The 26,887-nt window shown below is 35.8% G+C and overlaps 1 protein-coding gene across 1 annotated transcript in view; it reads left to right on the top strand.

Moving 5' to 3' along the window:
* LOC129253993 (uncharacterized) overlaps positions 1–26,050 on the top strand; it is a 31,683-nt gene extending 5,633 nt beyond the window's left edge. The window contains exons 2-10 of the mRNA XM_064095139.1: positions 1,025–1,653; positions 3,398–3,814; positions 8,848–9,043; positions 9,470–9,541; positions 13,160–13,234; positions 13,815–14,040; positions 14,567–14,690; positions 15,693–15,944; positions 20,482–26,050. Of these exons, the coding sequence (XP_063951209.1) occupies positions 1,186–1,653; positions 3,398–3,814; positions 8,848–9,043; positions 9,470–9,541; positions 13,160–13,234; positions 13,815–14,040; positions 14,567–14,690; positions 15,693–15,944; positions 20,482–21,771 (3,120 nt within the window). The 5' untranslated portion in view covers positions 1,025–1,185 and the 3' untranslated portion in view covers positions 21,772–26,050. The remainder of the gene's footprint in view (positions 1–1,024; positions 1,654–3,397; positions 3,815–8,847; positions 9,044–9,469; positions 9,542–13,159; positions 13,235–13,814; positions 14,041–14,566; positions 14,691–15,692; positions 15,945–20,481) is intronic.
* The last annotated feature ends 837 nt before the right edge of the window (positions 26,051–26,887 follow it).

The raw sequence follows: 26,887 nt of genomic DNA, 5'->3' as shown, positions 1-26,887 counted from the left end.
TCTTAACCGAAGGTTAAGTTTTTGAAATGACATCATAACTTAGAAAGTATATGGACCTAGTTCATGAAACTTAGGCATAAGGTTAATCAAGTATAAGTGAACATCCTGGTCGAGTTTCAGGTCACGTGACCAAGGTCAAAGGTCATTTAGGGTCGATGAACTTTGGTCAAGTTGGGGGTATTTGTTGAATTACTATCATAACTTTGAAAATTTATGGATCTAGTCCATGAAACTTGGACATAAGGTTAATCAAGTATTAGTGAACATCCTGCCTGAGTTTCAGGTCACATGACCAAGGTCAAAGTTCATTTAGGGTCAATGAACTTTGGCCAAGTTGGGGGTATTTGTTGAATTACCATCCTAACTGTGAAAGTTTATGGATCTAGTTCATAAAACTTGGGATATAAGAGTAATCAAGCATTACTGAACATCCCCTGTGAGTTTCAGGTCACAAAACCAAGTCAAATGTCAGTTAAGGTCAATAAACTTAGGCCATGTTGGGGTAATTGTTGAAGTGCCATCATAACTTTGAAAGTTTATGGATAGAGTGAATGAAATGTGGACATGGGTGTAGTTGACAGTCTTAAGTCTCTGTTCAAATGTCATTTATGGTCAATGAACGTGGTATTATGTCATTATATGAATGATGTTTTTGTGAATGATTATTTTATAGTAGTTTTCAAAGTTAGCACTGCTGCTATATTAAATTGCGTAATGCAGGCGAGACTGCCAGAGGCGTTCCACTTGTTTAGTTATAGACTCTATATCTAGAAGCCCAAATTTCCCCTCAGGTATGCACAAAATTGCACCATTTTAAAGTCCCAAAATGCAAAAAAGTCCCTACCGTGGGAGGGGGGGTACCCCCTCCCATACCCTCCCCCCTCGGTCGCTCCACTCCCTCGCTTAAGTATGTCTTTTTTTAAGAGTTATCATCACCCCTGCTATATGTTTTAATCTGTTTCACCTTGACTGGGATGTTTCTAAATCATATGCTCACAGTGTCCCTGTTTGTCTTTAATTTCAGAATCTACATGTGCTGTACCAAGAACAAAGGTCATTGCCATCCGTTTCCTGCCGTCATCTGCATTAATTGTCAACGTTGCTCAAATCTTCCAGATCTGCGTTAACATACAGATCTATAGACGTGAAGCTGGTTCTTGACAGGATATTGAAGATTCATTGACCATGGCTAAGGTGGCTAGTTACTGGTGCTGCAATTGTGCTTGTGATCTGCATGGAAGTACAAAAACAAGAAGATCTCTTCATCGTAAAGTGGACCACTCATCATTTACAATTTTAGAGGCACTGCAAAGACTGGGAATAGAATTGAATCCAGACTCGGGTCCAGGTAGACCCTTCATTTGCCCTAAATGTGCTGCATTAATTGGAAAGTTGGGTGGGAAATTGAGTGTGGAATTGAAGGATTTAATAGCGAAGCTCAAGAGACGCACCAAACCATATACATATTTGGGATATGAGATTAAGAGAGCGCTCATGGAAATGCCAAGCTTGAATCCAAAAAGGAGAAAAACTGAAGGGAGCAAACCACAAACTGGGACTAGCAAATCACAAACTGGGGCTAGCTCTCAGGCACTCTATGTGACCAAAAGAAGGGATCAGATGACTCAAACGATTCCCCTGCCACCTCCAAGGGTAGGTTTTTGAGGTCAATGACCTTTGATCATGTTTTGCTACTAATATCAAAAACCTATTCAAGTTAAGAATTCAAATAATTTTAAAGCATAAATCCCCATCTTCTAAAACTCATGTGGTTATCAATTATCAGCAAAGTGATAAATGGAATTTCATGTCATTTGGTGAATGTCAAAGGTCATCTAGGAGTCAATAAACAGATGTCATCTTTGAAAAGAAAATCCAAAATTTTAGGATTTTTGTCTCACCTGCATAGCAGAGTGAGACTATAGGCGCCGCTTTTCCGACGGCGGCGGCGTCAACACCAAATCTTAACCTGAGGTTAAGTTTTTGAAATGACAGCATAACTTAGAAAGTATATGGACCTAGTTCATAAAACTTGGCCATAAGGTTAATCAAGTATTACTGAACATCCTGCCTGAGTTTCATGTCACATGACCAAGGTCAAAGGTCATTTAGGGTCAATGAACTTAGACCATGTTGGGGGAATCAACATCAAAATCTTAACCTAAGGTTAAGTTTTTGAAATGTCATCATAACTTAGAAAATATATGGACCTAGTTCATGAAACTTATACATAAGCTTAATCAAGTATCACTGAACATCCTGCATGAGTTTCACGTCACATGACCAAGGTCAAAGGTCATTAAGGGTCAATGAACTTTGGCCGAATTGGGGGTATTTGTTGAATTACCATCATAACTTTGAAAGTTTATGGATCTGATTCATGAAACTTGGACATAATAGTAATCAAGTATCACTGAACATCCTGTGCAAGTTTCAGGTCACATGATCAAGGTCAAAGGTCATTTAGGGTCAATGAACTTTGGCCAAATTGGGGTATTTGTTGAATTACAGCCATAACTTTGAAAGTATGTTGGTCTAGTTCATAAAACTTGGACATAAGAGTAATCAAGTATCACTGAACATCCTGTGCACATTTTAGGTCACATGACCAAGGTCAAAGGTCAATGAACTTTGGCCATAATGGGGGTATCTGTTGAATTACCATCATAACTTTGAAAGTTGATGGATCTGACTCTTGAAACTTGGACATAAGACTAATCAAGTATCACTAAACATCCTGTGCGAGTTTCAGGTCACATGATCAAGGTCAAAGGTCATGTAAGATCAAAGAACTTTGGCCACGTTGGGGGTATTTGTTGAATTGCCATCATATCTCTATAAGTGTATTGGTCTAGTTCATAAAACGTGGAAATAAGAGTAACCAAGTATCACTGAACATCTTGTCCGAGTTATGGTAGTTTTCAAAATCAGCACTGCTGCTATATTGAATCGCGTGATGCAGGTGAGACGGCCAGAGGCATTCCACTTGTTAATTTTAATTTTTGAATTTTGTTTTTATACTGAAAAGCAATTATTTCTCGAGCATGGTGTGTAAGATGAAAAATTTTCATGAGACAATCTGCAGACTTTTCTTTGTTTAATGCACCAACCCTTTCTTGAAATAAGTAAACTTTCCCATATGAGTTTACATATTGTGATAAATGGGTCTTTATTTAAAAGAATTGTGTCAAAACAAAATATTGCCATCAACAGGGGATATTCAAATACTGTAAATGCAGTAGTAATTGCCAATATTAATTGGATTTTCTATGTCAACATTCAGATGTTATAATGCTATTGTCCACCCTACCATTGTGTTTTATGGTGTGCATCATTTTGTCAATTCAATTCTTCCTTGATAGTCATTAAATTTTTTTTTCACTAAATCTACTTACAGAAAGATTCCTTTGTTACAGAAGCTGCAGTTTATTTGAGAAAAGGCCATTATAAGTTAGCATTGTCCAAAATGAGAGCTCATTCAGTGTCTTTCAACAAACATGTCCTTGACTCAATCTGTAAGCTAATTAGAAGAGAGATTAAATCAGTTGAATCTGTATTCACTGTCGATGAGAAGAATAAGAGGAAGTCATTGGAGGGTTATTCATGGAAAGCTGCACACAAGAGCTTGAAGAAGAATTGCCCAACCCTCATGGCCATTCTGCGCAGCACACTGAGTAGAGAACCGAAGAAGACGGATAATTTGAGACTAACAATGACAGTAGCTCATTTGCTCTTCATAAGATGTCCTCGGAGATGCAGTGTTCTTCAAGAATTAATTGGTCTTCTCCTCTGGTTTTCTGGAACCAACAGAAAGGTGAATACTGACTACTTTTGTTTAAAGAAAGTATCCCTTTTACTTGTAGTATCTTATCTAATTATATCTAGAAGTCTATATTTTTAATACCCCCTTCCTACGGGACGTATCTAGTAAAGGGGAAGTTCACCCTGACAAAAAGTTTATTGTAAAAATAGTAGAAAAAATAATAGAAAATACTGCTGAAGGTTTGAGAAAAATTCATCAAAGAATTAAAAAGTTATTAGAATTTCAATTACTTGTTTTTTGACGTCATATGCGAGCCGCATTCCTACATAGCGAATGGTAAAAAAACAATGAAATGTCATTTTCTCCGAAAATTGAAAATGGTTTTCACTGTTCCTTTTGCATTTCAATAGACAAATCATTTCACACCCGATCATGAATAGAAAACAAAATTAAGTCATCAAGAACCATACAAAATGTGAAATTCATGCATTTTATATTACATAACATATGGGGCAGCTGCTCGTTTATGACGTCACAAATACAAAACTTAGAACTCTAATAACTTTCTTAATCTTTAACAGATTTTCCTCAAACCTTCACCAATATTTTTTTATTTTTTTCTGCTAATTTTACAACAAAGTTTTCTTCAGGGTGAACTTCCCCTTTAACTTTCCTTGTAAATGATATAACTGAAGTTAAACTTCATTTAAACTTAACCTATGTTCATATAATTTGGTGTGCATGATACTATTATGGATCCCAGGAAACCTATCAGTTTTGAGGTCAAAAGGTTAAGGTCACAGTGACATGCTTTCATCTTACCCCTCTGCAGTCCTTGTGAACACGATAACTTCAGTTGGTGTGTATGATATAAGCATGGATCCCAGGAATTCTATTTATTTTGTGGTCAGAAGGTTAAAGGTGGGGTCGCCACTTTCCACTTTTCTTGCTTGACCAATAACTCCATTTTCTGTGTTACAGGTGGGCGTATGATGTGCTTGCCTTAGCGACACTCTGGTTCTATTTGCAGGAAAACTGACATATCTACAAAAACAATAAATACAAACTACATTAATTCTGTCATTCACAAACATGAAGAGCCCAGGACAATCAAATAACAAATATAACAAAAAGAATGTAAAAGGGCAAGTCCAAGAAAAGGTCACCCTAGAATGCAAAATTTCATCTTTAATTTAAGAAGTTATCTTTGGTGGGGTAAGAAAGCCCAAATGTTGAATTTCATAATTCATTTAAGAAAAATTTGATAATATGCATATTTACATGTATGCTAATTTAGGGCACCTAATTTGCATAATTGGTAAATGGGCGTTACATATGGGACAATTATAAAAACTCATAGAAAATGAAAACAAAACTTCTGAGATTTAGTCACAGGTGGGACATTGACCCCTAATATCTTATTACTTTTGGGGGAAAAAAGTGGTATCATCTGATTAATTATGCAAATTAGGTCTTGTCCAATGATGGAATGTCCCATACGTAACATTTTGAGGATGTTTTTTAAAGTTATTTCTCATAATACAATACTTGTATTGTTGCATCTCTGTGAAGTTCTAATTTGTTAAGTATGAAAATGTTATACCACAAAATGTTTCAAAAATAGAGTTTACTTTTTAATTAAAAGTTAATTAACAAATTGTTACGTATGGGACATTTACACACAATGTCAATAGGGAGATTTGTGTACAAAGTGAATGGAGAAAAACAAATTTCTAGAGTGCTCTAAAAAGTGATTAATTACCTTTTCCTTAGTATTTAAAGACTTAGTTGTTATGAATACTGATAATTGAAAACAACTGAAGCAAAAAAATTGTAAAAATTGAAAAATATGAAAAAAAACAAAAACAATAGAAATACATGAGAAATTCATGAAACCATGAAAAACAAGAAAGAGAAATGTTGAAATGGCTAATTTCCCTTTCAGTCATATCAAGTATGCCTCAATAGAACATTTTAAAAGAAAGAAACTCTTTCGTTAGTTCCATATTTTAAATTATTTCAATTTTTTTTAATTATGGGGAAAGTTGTGTACATTCTCTATGGGGACAAATGTCCCATACGTAACATGTCATTAATTTGTTTAATTAGAGTCTGTAATTAGAGGGATTTGGCTTATGGCATGAAACTTGCCTTAGATATACTGGAGTATTGTGACTTCTATCACACTAAGTTACAAGTTGTCAAATGAAATACTTTCAGAGCATTCTCTCTTTGAAAAAAAGGTTTTAAAAATTGTCTTTTTTCTGCATCCCATACGTAACGCACATTTTTCTCTCTGAAAGGTCAAGGTCCTATGTCACCATTTTTCGCATGATTATTCTTATAGATGTCTACCATCATGAGGGAATTCAATCTAATCAAAGTCATTTAACACTATTTTTCAGGTCAATAAAGCCTCTGAAATGTCCCATACGTAACATGCGCGGATTCTTGGACTTGCCCCCAAAAAAGGAAATTGATTCAAATATATGCCACAGTTTCTGTTTCTGTTTATGGTATAGTAACTCAAGTAACAACTCGGCAGGACAGCTTATTGCTGGTAAATGCCAAAGTGGTATAATTATAACAATTACCTAGGAAACATTTCACGTCCAGGTTAATCAGTCATAGTGGCTGAAGTTATAGATGACAGATATTACTCTTTTAATCTTTTAATCTTTTAATCAAAATGGAGACAATAGCAGAGTGATTATGAGTCCAATACTCTAACCACTGGACCACACGACACATACTGTAATCTACAGTTCCAATTTGACTGATGGTATAGTTGTGCTCAAAAGTTAGTGATCCCACCACAAAATGCACTTTTTCTAGCTGAGTGTTGAATGTAGAGACAGCATTACAATGTTCAGCGAACCGGGAGAAAAAAGCTTTATTGAATGTAATATTTCATGACCTGACATCACAATGGAACATCCAAAGGCTTGGTCCCAGTGCACTTACGGATGCAGAGAGGATGTAAAAGGGAAAAGAATCTTGCCATCCATTGGAAAACGTTAAATGTATCTGTTTTGTACTCTTGCGTACATGTTCCACACATTCTTCATCCATCGAGCATTCGTCCACTGTGATTGAATTGTTTTCCCATTTTGTCCATTGTCCGGATGAAAACGGATGGAGCCACCCCAAAATTTTGCTTGTCCGCTGTATCCGTTATGAGTAGGCCTACGTTTTGTGTCCGTCGGCCAGTGGGACCAGGCCTTCAAACGTGGCAGAACTTGAACACTTTTCATGTGTGCACTTTCAGGTGGGGTTCACTAACTTTTGAGCACCACTGTACATATTATGTATAAGCGTTGTGGTGTAGCAGTTCTGACTCTCACCTCTCAATCAGAGGGTCGTGTTCTCAAATCCCACATAGCCTAGCATCCTTTGGTAAGACGTCAATCCACGTTTTTGCCATTCTCCACCCAGGTGCTGATTGGGTATTGGTAGGAAACAATCGTCATTGTGGTTGGTTTAGCAAGACTGCACCTAATAGGTTGGGAAGAAAAGCTATGACTCCTGGGACCAGGGGGACCAGGTAATAATAGGCCTAATTGTGAAGCTCTTTGAGCAGTCACAGACTGGGATCACGCTATATAAAAGCCAATTATCATACATGTATGTAGTTGTTGGAAATAACATAATAGATTGGTCTATCAAAAGTCAAGTAGTTTTGAGCTAGCTTATCTTGCTGCCTAAGGACCTTTGCTCATTCCTCTCTTGATTCAGCGAGCACATGGAAACAGACAATTTTTTTTTTCATTTTCTGGGGCTTCTTTTCACAACTTACTGTCTAAGGGCATTTTTACATGTGAATCATCGTCTTTACAATCATCGGACCTTTCACACGCTCACTCGAAAACTGATTTGAATTTGAATTCCCGAGTGAAGGCGGTTTGTGTCCTTGGTGACTTGGCAAATATAATCGGAAGGGATGAATGAGACAATGAGACCCTGAACAAGTGCTTGAAAGGTCACGTAAGCTCCGTCCCCCAAAAGATGTTTTGGATTTCAAGCCTTTCTTACAAAAAAAAATTGTACCGTATTTTGAGTGAAACTTAACTGGAATTCACCTCCGGAGTAGAATTTGAATTTGTTATTGTGATTACCGTTCGTGATTCTAGTTTGGTTTCACACGTGCTAAAAATTCATCATTAGCCTTATTTTTCACTGGAATCATTCAAATTACAAATCGTTTACCATGTGAAAGGGTGGTTAATCTTCAACTTTAGATAAGCTTTGACATTGAGATGAATGGGGATTTCCATTTCTGGGGCTGCATGTAAATCGCCCCCAGCCCCTATGTAATTTTTTCCCTGCTTGGAAAGTTTAGGAACAAACTTCAGAATGAATAATTATAATAATAATAATAATGTGCATTAAACAGCATCTTGTATCCTCTTTGTTTTCAGAAAATAGTGACTTGCATATTTATGTTCTGTAATGATGTGTAAGCACATTTGGGTATCAATAAAGTCACATACTCACTGGTAATTCAATTCTTGTGAATTCAAGGGGCCGTTTCATAAAGCTGTTCGTAAGTTAAGAACGACTGGTGATCCTTTCTTACGCACTAAACCATCGCTATTTAGCATTTTGGTATACACCATTTACCACAAGAAATGATCACCAGTTCTTAAAGTCGCTCTTAACTTACGAACAGCCTTATGAAACGGCCCTCAGTAATAAAGTTAAATCAGAATGATAATTTTTCTATATTCTATCTATGATGTACTATTATAAGTTGAGTGTTGTCTTTGAATAGCAATCCACCCAAGCTACTCGACTCATTTTATCAGTTGCCACAATATATATCCAGGGGCACTGATGGTTATTTTGATTTTGGGGGAAAGATGGCCTAAAGATCATGTCAGTTCAATTGAATAATGGGGAGAGTAAAGCATTACACGAGCCAGCCGACCTCTCCTTTGTGCACCCTTCTTCTTTTCCCTTTCTTTTCCTCTCTTTTCTTCCCACTTTTTTGCACTAATTGAAAAGTCATGGAGTAGGTAACTTTTTCAACGTGGCACTGCCCCTGAACGTAGTAATCTACATAGGTACATGCTTTATGTTTGCAGGCTTTCGACAAGCTGAACAGGCTTGGTATTACTTTCAATGTCAAAACCACCTTAAAAACCCTGCAAGCCTCGAAAACCCAAGGCAATGATGCAATCCGCAAACAACGACAGCAAATCACAGAGCGCCGGTCAACAAACCAGCAAGCAAAAATGGCTGTAGATGATGAGTGGGTAGACTTGACAGAATGGGAAAAAGGTATGGATCAAATGATATGAAATCGAGGCAATCAATCAAAATTCATTAGATTTATAAGTTATAATATTTATGATAGGAATAATGGAGACCTTTTAGGTGGAATTCACAAAAGTGGTTTAAATTTAAGACCACGGATTATTTAAAATTTATGGCATATATATGCCTCATTTAGTGTATAAAAAATTATGTGTATCTAAATGCACTAAATAGACCAATGCAGGTTCATAAAATCAATTTGCCTAAACCTGTATTAATCATTTGTTTTATATGTAATAGGGAGATAAAAACAGAAAGGAAGAATGAAAGAGTTTTGTGATAGAGAAACGAGGGATTGTTGCAGGAATAAGATAATGAATAAATGCTTTCATGGTAATGGATTCATATCGTGACTGCTATACATGTACGTCTTTTGAATTCTTGATACAGCTGATGAAGCCACTGATGATAAAATGAACCCTAGTAATGATGAAATGGACACGGTTTCACAAACAGAAGCAGGTGAGTCAAAAATAATTAAGAGCAGAATTTAATTTGCTTTAATCAAAATGACTGTCAACGTCATTTGCTGCTATATATAACAAAAAAGTGTTTTTAGGTGGAGGCCTAATGCAATATCTAAAAGAAAGGAACTGGATAAAGACATTGAAACTGCAGTTTGATGAATAGAGGCAAGAAATGGGTTTGATGATTGAGATTGTTTCCACGAAATTTAAGTTATCACTGATGGAGAAGGGACATTGCCATTGCAATAAATTGTAATGTCAAGCAAAGGGAAGTACAAAATAGTGAGCAAATAGAGAATTAACTTGGTTATTTCAATCCATTTCAGCTGCCAGGGATCTAGGCTATTGACTGCATTCACGACCAAAATTTACATGCCTGTCAGTAATTATGCAATCTACAAAATTTTATGATGAGTTCCTTTTAAAAATTGTCTTACCAAAGTAAATGAATTGCATTTATTAAGGAATGAAGTCAACAGAAACTTTTCTAAATACGTTTTTTCTGTTTAATGTATTGAGTGTATTGGGCCAAAATCAGCATGATGTGTTATTTCTTTATGTATTTCATATTTCAAAAGTTATAAATCTTTCCTTTAATCTTTGCTGTTAGATATAAAGTCATGCTAGGTCTTTTTGAGGTCTGGGGCCCGTTTTATAAAGGACTTGTAACTTTGCCATTATGGCAACTACCAGGGAAACCTTGATTATGATTGGCTGCTGAGCCATGTTACCATGGTAGTTGCCATTATGGCAAAGTTACAACAGTTGCAAGTCCTTTATGAAACGGGCCCCAGATTTATGAGTGTGAGTTCTCATACAATAAAGATAATTTCACTTTCTCTAGTTTGCTGATAGTGGTGTTGAGTCAGAGAGGGGTGAGCAGAAGCATATATATAAGGATGTATTGTAATACTGAAATGTCCTCTCTTTGGATTAGACGAGGGTGAGAGAATCAGTAGCAACAACAGGGTTAAAGTAAAAGTAGATGATACATTCCAGGAGTGTGTATACATGTATATATATATATATATATATATAATCTAGCAATAAACTTGGACATGAGAGTAATCAAGTATCACTGAACATCCTGTGCGAATTTCAGGTCATATGACCAACGTCAAAGGTCAACGAACTTTGGCCATATTGAGGTATCTGCTGAATCATAACTTTAAAAGTTTATGGATCTGATTCATGGAACTTGGCCATAAGAGTAATCAAGAGTAATCAAGTATCTTTGAACATCCCGTCCGAGTTTCAGGTCACATGACCAAGGTCATTTAAGGTCAATGAACTTTGGCCATATTGGAGGTATTTGTTGAATTACCATCACATCTCTGTAAGTGTATTGGTCTAGTTCATAAAACGTGGACATAAGAGTAACCAAATATCACTGAACATCTTGTGCAAGTTTCAGGTCACATGACCAAAGTCAAAGGTCATTTAAGGTCATTGAACTTTGGCCATTTTAGAGGTGATTATTAGATTGCTTTCATAACTTTCAAAGTTTATAGATATAGTGTATAAAATGTGGATATAGGGGTAATCAAGTATCACTGACAAGTTTTAGGTCACATGATCAAGGTCAAGTGTCAATGAACATAGTATTGTATCATTATATGAATGATGTTTTTTGTGAATAATTATTGTATAGTAGTTTTCAAAGTCAGCACTGCTGCTATATTGAATCACGTGATGCAGGTGAGACAGCCAGAGGCATTCCACTTGTTATTATTAGGTGGTCTGTCAACGACAGATCACCTATTGATTTCGCCAGAATTTTCTTTCTTTATTCTTTATTCTTTATTTATTTTTATTTCTTCCGTACACTTTTTTGTACACACGTTCATTCGAAATTGACATGATCAATTTCCTTCAAATTTCTGTCAGTCATCAAGCCATATGATTTCTAGTAAAATTAACTTTTTCAAGGTCATTAGGTCATCGTGACGTCATCCAGGCGCCATTTTGTAAAAATCAGGTCATTATCATATCTCGATAACGAGTCATCAAAAATCAACTATATTTGGTATACATCAACTTCAGGTCAACGGTCAACTAAAAATTTCATCAAATTCCGCGCGCGCACCTCGACGCGCACGTACGCGCGCATTAAAATTTTAAAATGCTCAAATTCGTTCCAAATAAATTTTCAATACGTTTTAGGCCATTTTAAGCATTTTGCAAAAAAACGCGCGCACACACATGCGCGCGCGTTTTTGCGCGTAATTGCATCTTTCAACATAGAATCGCCAATTTTTTTTATATCAATGCACCGATAATATAATTCTGAACAATTTGATACCTTGATCAACCTTCTACGACAAGTAATAACGAAATTATCACCCGTTATACTTTGCAGCACGTGTGCGCGCGAGCTCTCACTACAGGCCATATATGGGCAAAAACATGTCTATTGAAAATTCACTGTAGCTCTTTAAATAGTCCATTGACCCCCAATTTTTTTTCATATATCAATAGAGTATGAGTTGTAGATTTAATTTCATGTCACCATTGTCCCTCAATTTGATCATGACGTCATCAAAATTGCGCCTAAACTGAAAATTTCATTTTTTCAAAAATGACGTCATCAAATTTATGCAAATTTGATCATAACTCCGTGAATATTTATCATTTTTCGCCCAGATTTCGATATGTTGGGGTTTAGAATGTACTCTTTCTCGTCAGTTAACATGAATTTTCATTTTGAAAAACGCATCATGGTGTAAAATTGCAATGAAAAGAGGCATGTCATTTTTCCTCATTTTACGTGTAATCTCTATGGGACATGACTTTTTCTCAAAACTAGATTCTACATTCCTCTATTTCGTGAGCTATATCTCCATTTTTTCTTGTTAGTTATCCCTGAGCTTTTGGTATGATGTAGCTGAGATTCTAAGCTTTCGGAAATGTGCCCTCCATTTTTCGATCAGATGTCAGGATCATGCCCGTTTTTCGCTTGCAAAATTGGATTTGTAATTCTCAAATTTGCTTACGTGTAATCTCTATGGGAACGTGTAATCTCTTTGGGGAATATCGTGGCTCAATGGATAACGCACTTGACTTGAGTTCTCGGGGGCGCAGGTTCGAGTCCTGGGGGTGAACAAGATGATTTTTTTTTCATTTTTTTTTTCTTTTTACCACCTCGTACATGATCCTTTATGATAATTAAAAGGTATGAAAGTTAAAATTTAGCAAGATTAAACAGATTATAATAACTTTTTTCATATCACATGTATTTTCATATATCAAAGAGACCCTTTTCACAGTGCTTTATCATCTCCCGTCTTTCACAAGTATTCCATCCATAATGAACATTCCGTTGTCATCATGAAGATCATATTGATCTGCTTGAACATGGTAATAGTGATCATGATGGCGAGAATAAGGACAGACCACCTAATTCGTCCGTATGACGAATTAAAATCTAGTTGTTATTGTTGTTGTAAAGAAGTTGTGCAATCCATGCTGGTCATGGGGGTGAATCCCTACCCTGCCTGGATTGAAGAATGCTACAAGTAGATGAAAACAAACAAAAGGGGTAGAATGATGAACCTTGCTTTCATGTGAATGTAGAAAAGGGCATTCTAGTCTTTATTCCTATATCTTCATATAGTTGGAGAAGAAGCCGATGATGCCTCAATTAACTCTGATAATGAGAGACAAGTCCAGGCCCCCAAAACGAAAACAGGTGAGTGCTAAGAAACTCAAGAACTATTCACTTAAGTTCTCTTAAAGTCAAGGCCACCCCACAAAAAGTTGTGATGAATAGATAAAGAATTATCATTCAAATAAGCATAACACTGACAATTACTTCAAGATAGGATTAAGAATAAGAAAGGTAGGACACCTTATTATTATTTTTTTTCCTAAGATTTTCATGAATTTGTTTTATGAGCATTTTAGGTGTAGTGCAAATGAGAGAACTGAAGATGTCATGATATCATTGATGATTATGATTCATTGTGAATCAGAGAAAGAGCCTTCTACATTGCAAAGCTATGAATATTGAAATATGGTATTTTGATATAATGAAATACACAAAAAATATGTGACATCTTCAGCTCCTCCATTTGGATTCAGTTCAGGATGTGCATATTACTGTTTTGAAAACAAAAAACTGGGTGAAAAGTTAAAATGCAATTATTTTCCAATTTTATTATAAATCAGATTTTGATTTGAATGGATATGTTATGGGTATATCACTTATAGAAATGGCTATTATAGGCCTACTTGTTGATGAAAATGCTTTCTTTTCAATTGATATGCAGCAACACCATTAGGATATACCTTGATGTGTGCCAGTGTTGATCATAGCTCGGCAGCAAAGTTCCGTTCAAGTATGAATGGAAAACTGAACAGCATGGTACAGTGCTTTGGAGAGTTAGACCGTGTCCCATGTTTCCATCTTAGAGACGAGGAACCATCTTTGGAACAGCTTTCAAGTATTTCTCAAGATATCTTCCTCCCTTCTACTGATGATATTGATAATCTACGGTAAATTTATCCCCTTTTAATTGTTTTGCTTCTGCGCTTCACATCATGGTTGTAGGAGGCATTATATTTTCATGCAATGTCTGTCCCTCCTGTTCTTGCTTTGTCTGAAAATTAATCAAAATATCAATATGATAAATGTATATATATTGATGGACTATGATCAGATGTGATATTGGGGTCACAAGGTATAAGGCCACAGAGTTTATTACATATCAAAGATATGTTATTGAGATAACTAAAGAATTATTAAGAAACCACCTTTAAACTGGCTCATGTGTGCATTTATGTGAGTAATGATGGTCAGAGGTCATTTCAGACTGAAAACGTTTGTTCTTGCAATATCCAAAGATCTGTTAAGGGATCGACTTCAAACTTTGTTATGTATGCCAATAAATGGAAACGCTTTATCTTTGTATTGTATTATATTCTATCAGGGGTGGTGGCATAATTTCTTGAAACTTATACTTTATCAATGATGCTACATAATATTTAAGCTGCGTTTCTTTCTGATTAACTTCTTTCACAGGGATGAGTATGAAGTGATGATATCCCGAATACTTTGCAATCACATACCTTTTTTCAAGGACATGAGCATCACTGAACAGATACCACATCCCTATCTTGAAGAGATGAAGAAGAAAAGTTTTGTGGTAAGTATACCTTAGAATAATGCAAAATAATTATTTGTAAGCAACTTGGTAGAAATAGTCTCTCATCGCCCAACTTACTCAGAAATATCCACACATATATCTTGTGATATTTCAATCACATTTTCTGATGGCATTATAGTAAACTAATACAAATGACAAAAAATATCAGTCATTTCTTTTTATGTATTTTTTTTACTGATTGCTATGGTCACTCCCATATGGGAGGGGGGGGGGGGATTGGAGAATTGACAGCATCTTAGAGAGAAAAAAAATGCAGTAAAGGTGGTGCATTTTTTGGATAGGCATGGAATGTGAATTGTGTCAGAAATAAAAAAAAATAGAAAAAATACCCCCTAAATCACCATATTTAAACTTGAAAAGGGTGTTATTTGCATCGACTGTGGGACCTACTGTAACAAAATCCATGAATGGAAAATCCTTTACGCAAACCCCAATAGAAGCCTAATAAAATTTTCAAATTCGAAATGGAATCCCTAACTCCACATCTCAATATCCCCAGTAGGTCTAGTACATGTGTGAAAATGGGAATATCCTAGTTGAGGGTATATATCAGAAAAATCCTTTAAAAATGAAATTCTGTTCAGGTTGTGGAATTCTAGGAAATATGCACAAAATTTGTGTTTAGGGTGTCGTACTGATCTACCCTGGAATCCTTGTTTAGGGTGCTTTTTTACCAGGACGATTTTCACGGATGCTGTCCACTCTTCAATGGTAGTTGAATTCATTGTCAGAGATAATTATAAATCTTGGGCCATAGCTTCTTACATACCATAAATTTTTATTTTCTATCCGAGAAACATCTGCCAGGGTTATATTTAAAATAAGGAGAAAAAAACGTCACCGATGATCTAGATGATTGAGAACTGTGAGGGGATTGAATTTCATGGTGATTCGGTGGCTGGTCACAAAGAAGCATATTCAAAAGGACAAAGAGACACACACACAAACATAATAATGACATTTTTTATAACTAATGTACAGGTACCACTAGGAGTGCTTGAGAAAGATGATAGCCAGATAGAGGATATGGTAGATGTATTGGAGTACATGCACGGATATGTACCAGGGGATGATAAGTCACCAATCCCTATGATTCTCTATGGAGATGTACCGTCCTGCGAGAGATTCCGTGATGCAATTGCAGCGAGAATCAATGAGGATACATCCTGGAGTAGACTGAGTGGCTTATTGCCGTCGGCACAGGAGTGGCATAAACGTCATCTTTTGCTACAGGTAGGCCCAACCTTTCTTTCTTCTGTTGCATTTTTGAAAATCTTTAAAGGAAGCAAATTCTAAATTGTTTAGTGGACTGTTTTATAAAGCTTTTCATAAGTTACACATGACCTTACCAATGGCAGGTTGCACAATCTTTTTTGTGTTCATAAGATGCACCAAATAATCCCTGGTACGACTGAATTTCTAATGTCCCAAGTTATGAAAGCTTGACAAGTGATAGACTGCTTTCAGATGCTTGTTAGGGCGTTTTAAGCTGCACACATTAAGATTTCAAATAATGCTAATCAATATGTTTGAGAATGTGATTTAGCACCATAGAATTTGTCAGTTAATTGTAAAGTCATACATAACATACAGACAGCTTAATGAAACACAACCTGGGGTGATCTTTCACAGAGATTTAAGTGTGATTTAGCGTCGCACTTACATTTCCAGTTGCATGTGATGTAAAAGGTATCACTGCATTGGTCAAATCATGCTTAAAGGATGCACGCTACTGCGAATTAATAAGATTGTGTGTTGCAAACCACATGCGCGTCAGCTTTTAAGCATGACTTTTGATCACACTATTTGAAACAATGCCACCCAGGACATTAGTGAGCAATGTACCATTTTTTTAAGCCATTTTTTCGCTCTTTTTATATAGACGGGTCAATATATGGTTTGACCCGGAACAAATTGCAACAAATGATTTTTCAACGGTTTTTTGTACTATTTGACCTCGGGAATAACATACTAAAAATATACCAAAATCCGCATATGGGAAAGTAGTTATTTTCAAGATGGCCGCCATTCACTGAAAATGGATATAACTCACTCATTATCCACCCTAGAATCATATTTGGGTTCATATTCCATGGTCCAGTGGGTAAACGAATTTACTGATACAAGTTAGAGTGAATATTAGCACTCCTGGGTACCAGGAAATTCCAGGATGGCGCCCAAAATGGCTGCCGGAGGCTAAAATATCAAAATTCATCTATTACTTACTTATGTGGCTTTAACTTGTTTTTTATTCAATGGTTTTTAGTGTGAAGTAGTACATTGGAACAAGTTAGAAGGACAGCCAGTGGTCTGGTGTGTCCAAAATTCCAAGATAGCTTCCAAAAATTGAGTTTAAAATGGCTGTTAATATTTAAAATTGGCATAGCTCATATAATATCCACCTGGGAGATATGATTTTGGTGTCTAGACCATGCTTTCAATTGTCAAATAAAACATTGGGACAAGTTACAGGGACAGTAAGTGGTCCAGTGTGTTAAAAAATCCAAGATGGCTTCCAAAAATTGATTTTAAAAATGCTGTTTCTACTTTAAAAAAACAACAAAATATCATGTTCAATATCCGGGAATATGATTTTTATTGCCTATACCGTGATTAAATGTGGCAAATAATACATTAGGATAAGTTACAAGGACGATGGGTGGTCAATTAGTGTGTCCAAAAGTCCACAGTGGCTTAAAAATAGTATAAATTAGCCGCTGGTATTTACAAATGGATATAGCTTGTGTAATATCCATCAAGGGTATATGATTTTGATGTCTTTACCATGGTTTTAAAAGTCAAAAGATTAGTTGCAAGGACAGTCAGTGGTCCAGTATGTCGAAATTCCAAGATGACTTCCAAAAAATCAGAGTAAAAAATGAATGCTGTTACTTTAAAAATTGACATAGTTCATTTAATATCCACTAAGGAAATATGACTTTGGTGTTCACACTTTGATTTCATTGTTGAAATAATACGTTTGGACTGGTTACATGGATATGCAGCTGTCCAAGAGGGTTTTCAAAAAAGGCATTTAAAACAAATCATATCACTCAATAATGGTCAGAGTTCTGCAATATCTATCTGTTAAGAAATAATGTTGGTGTCTAAATTCTGGTATGAAGGGTCAAATTATACATTCCGACAAGTAACAAGGATGGTTAGTATTCCATTTTAAAAAAAACAAAAAAACACGGCGGATTCTAAAATTTCATCAAAATGGGTGCTGTTACCAACTCATGAAACAATACGATAATTCATCCCCATTCATTTAAGTGTATGCACCAAGATTATTTCTCACAGGTGGATATTGTAAGAACTATGTCAATTTTTAAGTACCTGTAACAGCAGCCTCTTTAAAACCCATTTTTACAGCCAACTTGGATTTTAAGGCAAAATGGATAACTGAATATCATGGTAACCAGTCACAAAGTATTTTTTTTTTTAATCTTTGCAGTTTTTATTCGTCACAAAAATAATCAAAGTATACAAAACATATAGTTGCACTTCAATCAAACAGAACATTGTATAAGTACATACAACATAATCTTAATTTACAAGAAAATTAAGTATTTTTTTTACCCTTGAAACCCTAGTGTAGATACCAAAATAATATCCCCTATGCGTATTGTAATGTTCTATATCGAATTTCATGCAACAACATTCATTTAAGACCCCCATTTTTTCAAGCCGTCTTCAATTTTTGGACATACCTGACATCCAACTGACCTTTTCATTTAACCCAATGTATTTCTTGACCCTTTAAACTCTGGTGTAGACATTAAAATCATACCTCCAAGGTATATTTCTAATAAACTATGTATAATTTTAAGTAACAACAGTCAAGTTTCACCCCATTTTTGAAGTCATCTTGGATTTTTTTAACATACAGACAACTGACTGGTCTTGTAACTTACCCTAGTGTATTACTTGACCCTTTAAACCATGGTTTAGAACCGAACTCCTATTCCCCAGACAGATATTGAACAAACTATGACCTTTTATACGTAACATCAGACATATTTTTACTCCATTTTTGGAAGCCATCTTGGAATTTTGGACAAACTACATCACTGTCATTGTAACTTGTCCTAATATATGATTTAACCCTTAAAACCATAGTTTAGACACCAAAATCAAATCACTGGCGGATATAAAATGAACTGTGCCACTTTTTAGTATCAGCAGCCATTTTAGAATAAATTTTTGGAAGCCTTTTTTCGATTTTTGGTCATACCAGACCACTGACTGTCCTTAAAACTTGTCCTAATGAATATTTTGACCCTTGAAACCAGTGGTTTAGACACAAGAGTCGCATCTCCCAGGCCGATATGAAATAAGCTATTCCCGCTTTAAGTAACAACAGTCAATTTAGAATAGATTTTTGGAAACCAACTTAGATTTTTGAACATACTGGACCACTGAATGTCCTTGTAACTTGTCCCAATGTCTTATTTGACCATTGAAAACATGGTATAGACACCAAAATCATTATGTCCCAGGCGGATATGAAATGAGCTATGTCCATTTTAATTATCAACAGCCATTTTAAACTCCATTTTTGGAAGCCATCTGGGATTTTTGGACACACCAGATCACTGGCTGTCCTTGTAACTTGTTCCAATGTACTACTTCACGCTAAAAACCATTTAATAAAAAACAAATTAAAGCCACTTAGATGAATTGTGGATTTTCAGTCTACGGCAGCCATTTTGGGCGCCATCTTGGATTTGCCAGGGGCTATAATTCACTTTAGCCTGTATCAACATTTTTCTTTTACCCCTAGGCCATGGATTATGAACCGAAATAGTATTCTGTGGTGGATAATAAGTCAGTTGTATCCATTTTCAGTGAACGTCGGCCATCTTGGACGCCATCTTGAAAATAACCCCTTTCCCGGATGCAGATTTTGGTAGATTTTTAGTATGTTATTCCTGAGGTCAAATAGTACAAAAAACCATTGAAAAATCATTTGTTGCAATTTGTTCCGGGTAAGGGTATTTTTGGTCGTAAATTGACCCATCTAATAGCCAATTTGTCAAACGTGAAAAGGATTATTTAATGGCAATTTTTTGTCAATTTAGATTTCTCGAAAGGGAAAACAAGCAAAACTTTTCCATTTTGCTCTGTAGGGTTAACTTTGGTTGTTACATTGTTGTCAGCAAAGTATCCTGTTTTGTAGATCAGGCTGAGGGACAAAAACCTGACCAAAACTTGAAACCAATAATCAGCTAATATTTTCTCTTGTGGTGGGAGATGAGTATTTATGAAAGAGACAAATGTAAAAATTATACTCCAGTACCTACATGTTCATTTTGTCAGTCGGTTGCATTGAGGGGGACTAAGGGATTGTAGTCATTCTGAGATATTGAATAATTAGTCATGTAAGAGTAAACTTTGCAAACTTTGAATTCAAAGGGGCAATGGAAAATTAAAAATTTGAATATTTCTGTAAGGCCTTTATATTGTATGTTGTCATCTATGGAGATTTTATTAATGATTTATGAGTGGTTGTATTTTGAATTATCAGCAGCCATTTTTCATTCTGCCCTTGCCTTCCACCCTCTCCCTTTGTCTTTATTATCTCTCTGTTAAAAATGCAATATTCAGGAGACAGACTGCTTTGCATTGGCTAGGTAATCTGGATTCTGTAATGTATTTTCCCTCTGAAGTGATGGAAAGTAAATGTACCTCACTGAACTGTACAACATTTAGCAGTATATATCAATTATTCATGCATTATTTATTTTTTGGGGGTTTGTTTTTACAGGATACCTACAAACTCCTTTATGATGTGAAGAGTGTCAAGTCATGTGGAAGTATGTACTATGTAAAAAGCAAATACAAGCATAGTAAGGTGACACCAAAAGTCTCCCAGTGTTTTGATGATGCAACCAACCTTTTGAGGTTCACAACAGAGGCGTATGTGTTGGCTGCAGCATGTGAATTCATGGGCATAGAAAAGCTGAGTGATACCCCTAAAGACCTGCCACAAGACCCAGAGGACATGTTCTCCTACTTCAGTAACACATGTAAATTTGTGCTAGATATGTCTTTCCATCCTTACCAGATAGGCGAGGGAGACATGATGGTGGATGAAGAGGGAGCTGGAGAAACTGTTGGAGAGGATCTTGGGAACGATGATGAAGACGAGGATGATGAGGATGATGAAAGATCTTGTTGTATTTGTAAAGAAAAACACGAAGATGTGAGGATTATGATGTGTGGCAACAAGAGATGTAGAAAAGATAAATGGTGCCATTGGGATTGCCTGAAGCAGAATCAAGATATCCTCATCCATGGACAATGGCTTTGCAGCGATAGATGCCATCAGCAACACCTGAAGGATAAAGGAAAACAGAAGAAGCAGAAGAAAGATGTGGACTCAAAATATGAATATTCCAAAGCTCTGCTCCATCTCGGTCTGAGTGAGATGGTACGTCATGATGCGATACGAGAAGGAGACGGTAATCGCATGATCCAACATTGGCGTCTTGATCTTGCACATTTCTTTGACAAGCACCACAGGAAATACCTCACTGAAGGACACACTCTTCTTATGGATGTGAATGGGGGAGTATCAGAGAGGATAGCTCATCAGCTTTTGTGGAATAGAACAATGAACATGCATGGTGGTGATGGAAACAATGCAGGAAAGGATCTTGGAATGGACATCATGAATAAGGATTACATGAAATCAGTGAAAGATGTCGCAGGAACTCTCAATTACGGTTCCATACCTCGCTCTGTTCAAGGGGTTTGGTCCAAGAAAACAGTGAATAGGCTGTTTGATGCTCAGGTGTTGGGGAAAAGCGTGAAGGGAGATGAGGGAGCACCAGGAAAGTATACCTTTGAAATTGGAGAATCTGATACTGCAAATCTGGTTGAACTCCTGGTCAATAAGAAGTGCCTGGTTGAAGTTCCTGGAAGATCACATACAGGATTTGAAAACTTTGAGTTTGAACAAAGAGTAGATCTCCATGAGTACAAGGCCAAGATGTCATCCCTAAGTGAGAGGATGATAAGAAATGCTAAAATAGCAAAACTATGGAATGAATAAGAAATGAAACAGTGGTACAAATCAAAGGAATGAAGTCATTGTAGGCCTATAAATACCTGCATTTATAAATCCACCCATTTCATCTTATCAATGTCAGACTCTAATTGGAATAAGGTGATAGCCAAATTGCGTTTTACCATAACATCACAATAAACTGAAAGATATATTTTTGTTTGTGCTTTGTAATATAATCCTTTCTTCTTCCTGATTTAAGGTATTCTATGTCATTGTCAAAACATTGATTTATGATTAGGAAACATCTCCACACATCGTTAGAATAAAGATTCTGTACCATGTGTGCACACAACTTTACCTGTCCAATTATGGTTAATGGCACTCTTCCCCAAATCTTGAAGACAGTTTTTTTTTTTTCCTGTGAATGTATTCTGTGGTAATTAATTTTTTTTTTTTCGGTCTCAAAGAGCATCCGGATTTGTGTAATTCATGCACTTTGTATTATTCTCAAGTGAAATATCATCCATTCTTTTCTATGTCTCACAATATGCAAATTTGCAGGTTTTTATGCACTTGGCCTAATTCACAGATTGTTTAACAGATCATCATGCCTAACCTACTTGGACTACTATCACTTTGATCTAATTGTTGTTTGGTTAATCCATCACTTGGTCTACTACTCACTTTGCCTAACTCTCATTAAGTCTAGATGGTCTAATTTCCACATTGCCTATATTTTGTAGATCTACTTTGTCAAATGAAAATTTGGTTCATAAACAATAGTGGTGTTAAATGGGTAAAGTCTAACTGAAAAGTAGACAAAATTGTGAATAGGATAAATGGCAGTTAGACCAAATGGTTAGCAGAGAACTGGCTGAAGATTAACTAGGATTGAATTATATGGGATAAGACCAACTGAAAGTTTACAAAACGTGTATAGACCAAGTGGTAATCTACAAATTTTAAGTGTTAACTATGTATTGGGGTCTATTCTTTTGCCTCTGCCATCTGTAGCTGGTTGCCGGAGGCATTGTTTTCTGGTCTTCCATTCCTGATATTGGCTATTCATTAATGATATTAGCTATTTCAAGGATTAACTTCAAGCTTGTCCATCTCCAAGTATGTCATAGGAGAGACCGTGGTCTGATTAGTTTAGAGGATATCAAAAGTCACAGAGGTCATTCTGTAAAGGAAAATACTTTTTTTGTGTGATAACCAAAGTTAAGTACCAATTGACGGTTCAACTTCAGACTTTGGAATGGCTAGTTCATAAGAGTGACAATGATCCCATTTAGTGGTGTCAAGGTTAAAGATTTCCTTTGAATCATTGAAAATATGAAATGCCCCTTATTTTTAATGAATATGAATGGTATGGAATTAGAAATCATATTCTTTAATTACTATGATATTGATGTGATTAGAATATGTTGATGGTTTTCACAATATCAGAATAAAGTAAGCAATTAGTTCAGATCTGGCAATGTCATCTATATGCATAAATCCAACTAGTTCTCTTTTGATTCAATCAATCTTTTTCTGGGATGGACTAGATTTTAAGAGATCAATTTCAAACCTGGTTCATGTATGTATCTTTGAGGGACAATCTTATAGGTTGTCCTATAAGATTGCAAGAAACTTGCAATTGATCGCAATTCAATTTTAGGTAAAAAAATCGATTGAAATTCATGCATTTCATTGCAAATACGTGATTGATTGATGGCCTGCTTCTTGCATCAAGAAATATAAATTGATTTGCTTTCGTTAGAATTGATCCATCACTCGTAAATGTGCTTCTGAAATTTGCAATTGATCGCAAATATCTTCTTGCATTTAGAGGTTGTGAGGTCAAAAGTTCAAAGTCTTGAGGCCATGAGATGTGCCTGAATGTGTGTTGTTTGAACTTTCAAACTGCTTGAGGAATAGCACTTGTCAATATTTCAGTATTATCCAAATTATGATGTGAAAATATTGGATAATGGTTTTATTGACCACAAATGCTGCTCTGCATTGTTTTAAACAAAACAAAAAAGTAATCAGTAAAAACTGTTGGCCATTTGTCTCAGAAAAATTTGACAAGCGAAAAAAAAAAAGGTCATCAGCCAAAATTCTTCAAATTTTCATTGGTATTTTGTACCCAAGGACCTGTTTTTGTCTCACCTGCATAGCAGAGTGAGACTATAGGCGCCGCTTTTCCGACGGCGACGGCGACGGCGACGGCGGCGTCAACACCAAATCTTAACCTGAGGTTAAGTTTTTGAAATGACAGCATAACTTAGAAAGTATATGGACCTAGTTCATGAAACTTGGCCATAAGGTTAATCAAGTATTACTGAACATCCTGCCTGAGTTTCATGTCACATGACCAAGGTCAAAGGTCATTTAGGGTCAATGAACTTAGACCATGTTGGGGGAATCAACATCAAAATCTTAACCTAAGGTTAAGTTTTTGAAATGTCATCATAACTTAGAAAATATATGGACCTAGTTCATGAAACTTATACATAAGGTTAATCAAGTATCACTGAACATCCTGCATGAGTTTCACATCACATGACCAAGGTCAAAGGTCATTTAGGGTCAATGAACTTTGGCCGAATTGGGGGTATCTGTTGAATTACCATCATAACTTTGAAAGTTTATGGATCTGATTCATGAAACTTGGACATAATAGTAATCAAGTATTACTGAACATCCTGTGCAAGTTTCAGGTCACATGATCAAGGTCAAAGGTCATTTAGGGTCAATGAACTTTGGCCAAATTGGGGTATTTGTTGAATTACAGCCATAAATTTGAAAGTGTGTTGGTCTAGTTCATAAAACTTGGACATAATAGTAATCAAGTATCACTGAACATCCTGTGCGAGTTTCAGGTCACATGATCAAGGTCAAAGGTCATGTAAGGTCAAAGAACTTTGGCCACGTTGGGGGTATTTGTTGAATTGCCATCATATCTCTATAAGTGTATTGGTCTAGTTCATAAAACGTGGAAATAAGAGTAACCAAGTATCACTGAACATCTTGTGCGAGTTATAGTAGTTTTCAAAATCAGCACTGCTGCTATATTGAATCGCGTGATGCAGGTGAGACGGCCAGAGGCATTCCACTTGTTCTCCCATACTTATCTGCCTTTAGCTACAGGCTTGGAACCTTGGAACCCCACCTCAAAATGCACTCTTTCATGCTGAGAGTAGAATGTAGACAACAACACTACAATGTTCAGTGAGCCCAGAGAAACAAACTTTATTGAAAGTAACATTTTTTAACACCTGACCTCACAATTAAATTTTAAAACATTGCAGAACTTGAACACTTTGTTTTTAAATGTGCTTTAAAAGCAGCAGAAATGGGAAATAAATAGTAAATACTATGTTAAAGTTCTGTAACCAATAGCATGCAACTGTATGTGTTTTGAAATTTGTTTGCAAATGTTTATGAAGTGCATCAAATATGTGCAAAACACGTTAGAAGAGTTTGTTTTATATGTTGTTAGTTGTTTGACTTTTAAAGTATTTTGAAGTCCAAAACTTGAAAGGGAATTCATAATATCATTTTTAACACTTTTTATAGAGGCCTCATCAGTTGTTCCAAAAGATATACCGGATATCTTCATGTGTATGAACACAGTTTTGTAATAAAAAAGACTAGAAGGAAAATTTTCAAAGCTCTAAAAGATATTTGGGTTGATAGATTTGATCTTGTTATTAGATATGTTTACTTGAACTTTTTGTAAGTCAGAATTTCATTATAATAAGTTTACTTTTCAAGTTAAAGATTGTAAATTTTTTTGTTACTGTAAACGAGGGAGAGGTGAGGTTATGTGATAATTCATTTAAGTTAAAACATATATGCATTTACTGTTTTACAGTGTTTCATCACCATTTGTCTACTGACAATTTGTCAGACCTGAGGTCAGTTGCAGAAAGAGTTGCATTGAAACGCAAGTCAAAAAATCAATCGCAAGTTCAAAATACATGATTTTTAGAGTTGCATTTGATTGCAACTCTTTATGCAACGGGCCCCTGACAACTTTACTCTGCTTTAAGTGGCTGAGAAACTTTGTTGATATGGTAACGGTCAGATAAGACAGGACTTGTAGGATGAAGGATGACAGGTTTTCTCATGAAATGCTTCCCTGAAGAGTGGATGGTGAACACACCTGAATCAGGCTTTACTTAAAGAAAGGTACATTAAAAACGGAAAGAAAAAAATGTGTTTGTACACAGTAAACTGAAGAAGAGCTAATTGTTTTGTTGATATGTTTTCATAGTCATTTGATGTGGTCATTCATCTTTGAAATAAAACATAATGCAATGTTAAAAGTCAAGGTCTTAGTCTTTTCTCTTGATTACGGCATCAAAGCAGCTGTTCAAGGTGTTCACATGGATATTTCTTCTGATTACCTGGGCTTCGTTGCATAAAAGTCACTAGGATAGTAAATTTGAATCTTTCATGGAATCCTTGATTTTGCTTGGCTGTTGAGCAATGTTACCACGGTAGTTAATATTGTATGGCAAAGAAACCGTAATAGTTTCTTTTATGTAATGAGGCCCAGAGATTCCTCGAGAGCGTAGGAACAGCTCTTTCTTCATTTTATTCCAAATTACGTAGCTTACAGCTAAACACATATTTACACATTAGTTGAAGAGAAAGAGTAAGAGAGAGTGAGGGGGGGGGGTTGCAAAAGCTCTTTGAGGCTTGTTGATATTATCTCACTTTAGATTACATGATTTACCATATGCAATTCCAAAACACTGAGGTACGTTATGGGGGTTCATTAAGATATATTCGAATTTGGTTTTCACTGCAGCAAGTGGAGGGGCATTATACTGTTAAAGAGGATAGAACGCCAAAGTTTGGGTCAACAAATTTATTGGGAGATTACCTTGGATTAGAGGAATATGTAGGTCTTATAGACAATTATTTGTTTTGAAGTTGGGGAAAAGTGAATAAAAAAACAAAGAGTATAGAAAACTGAGGAAAAATTAGAAAGAAAATCATATAGTACATTAATTATGCATTTTAAACTGGGAATATTGACAGTTTACCCATTTTAGGAATGGGAGTAAATGGAAGAGTAGTCCTTGCCTTGCCAATATGAAGTTTAAGGGGTGTACTTCGTATATTTTGGCCTAACACAATAACAAATGAACTATATGAAAGA

This window comes from Lytechinus pictus, chromosome 2 (assembly GCF_037042905.1).
Source record: "Lytechinus pictus isolate F3 Inbred chromosome 2, Lp3.0, whole genome shotgun sequence".
Lineage (NCBI taxonomy): Eukaryota > Metazoa > Echinodermata > Echinoidea > Temnopleuroida > Toxopneustidae > Lytechinus > Lytechinus pictus.
Note: the sequence above shows the minus strand (reverse complement) of the source record. Positions and strands in the feature narration are given on the sequence as shown.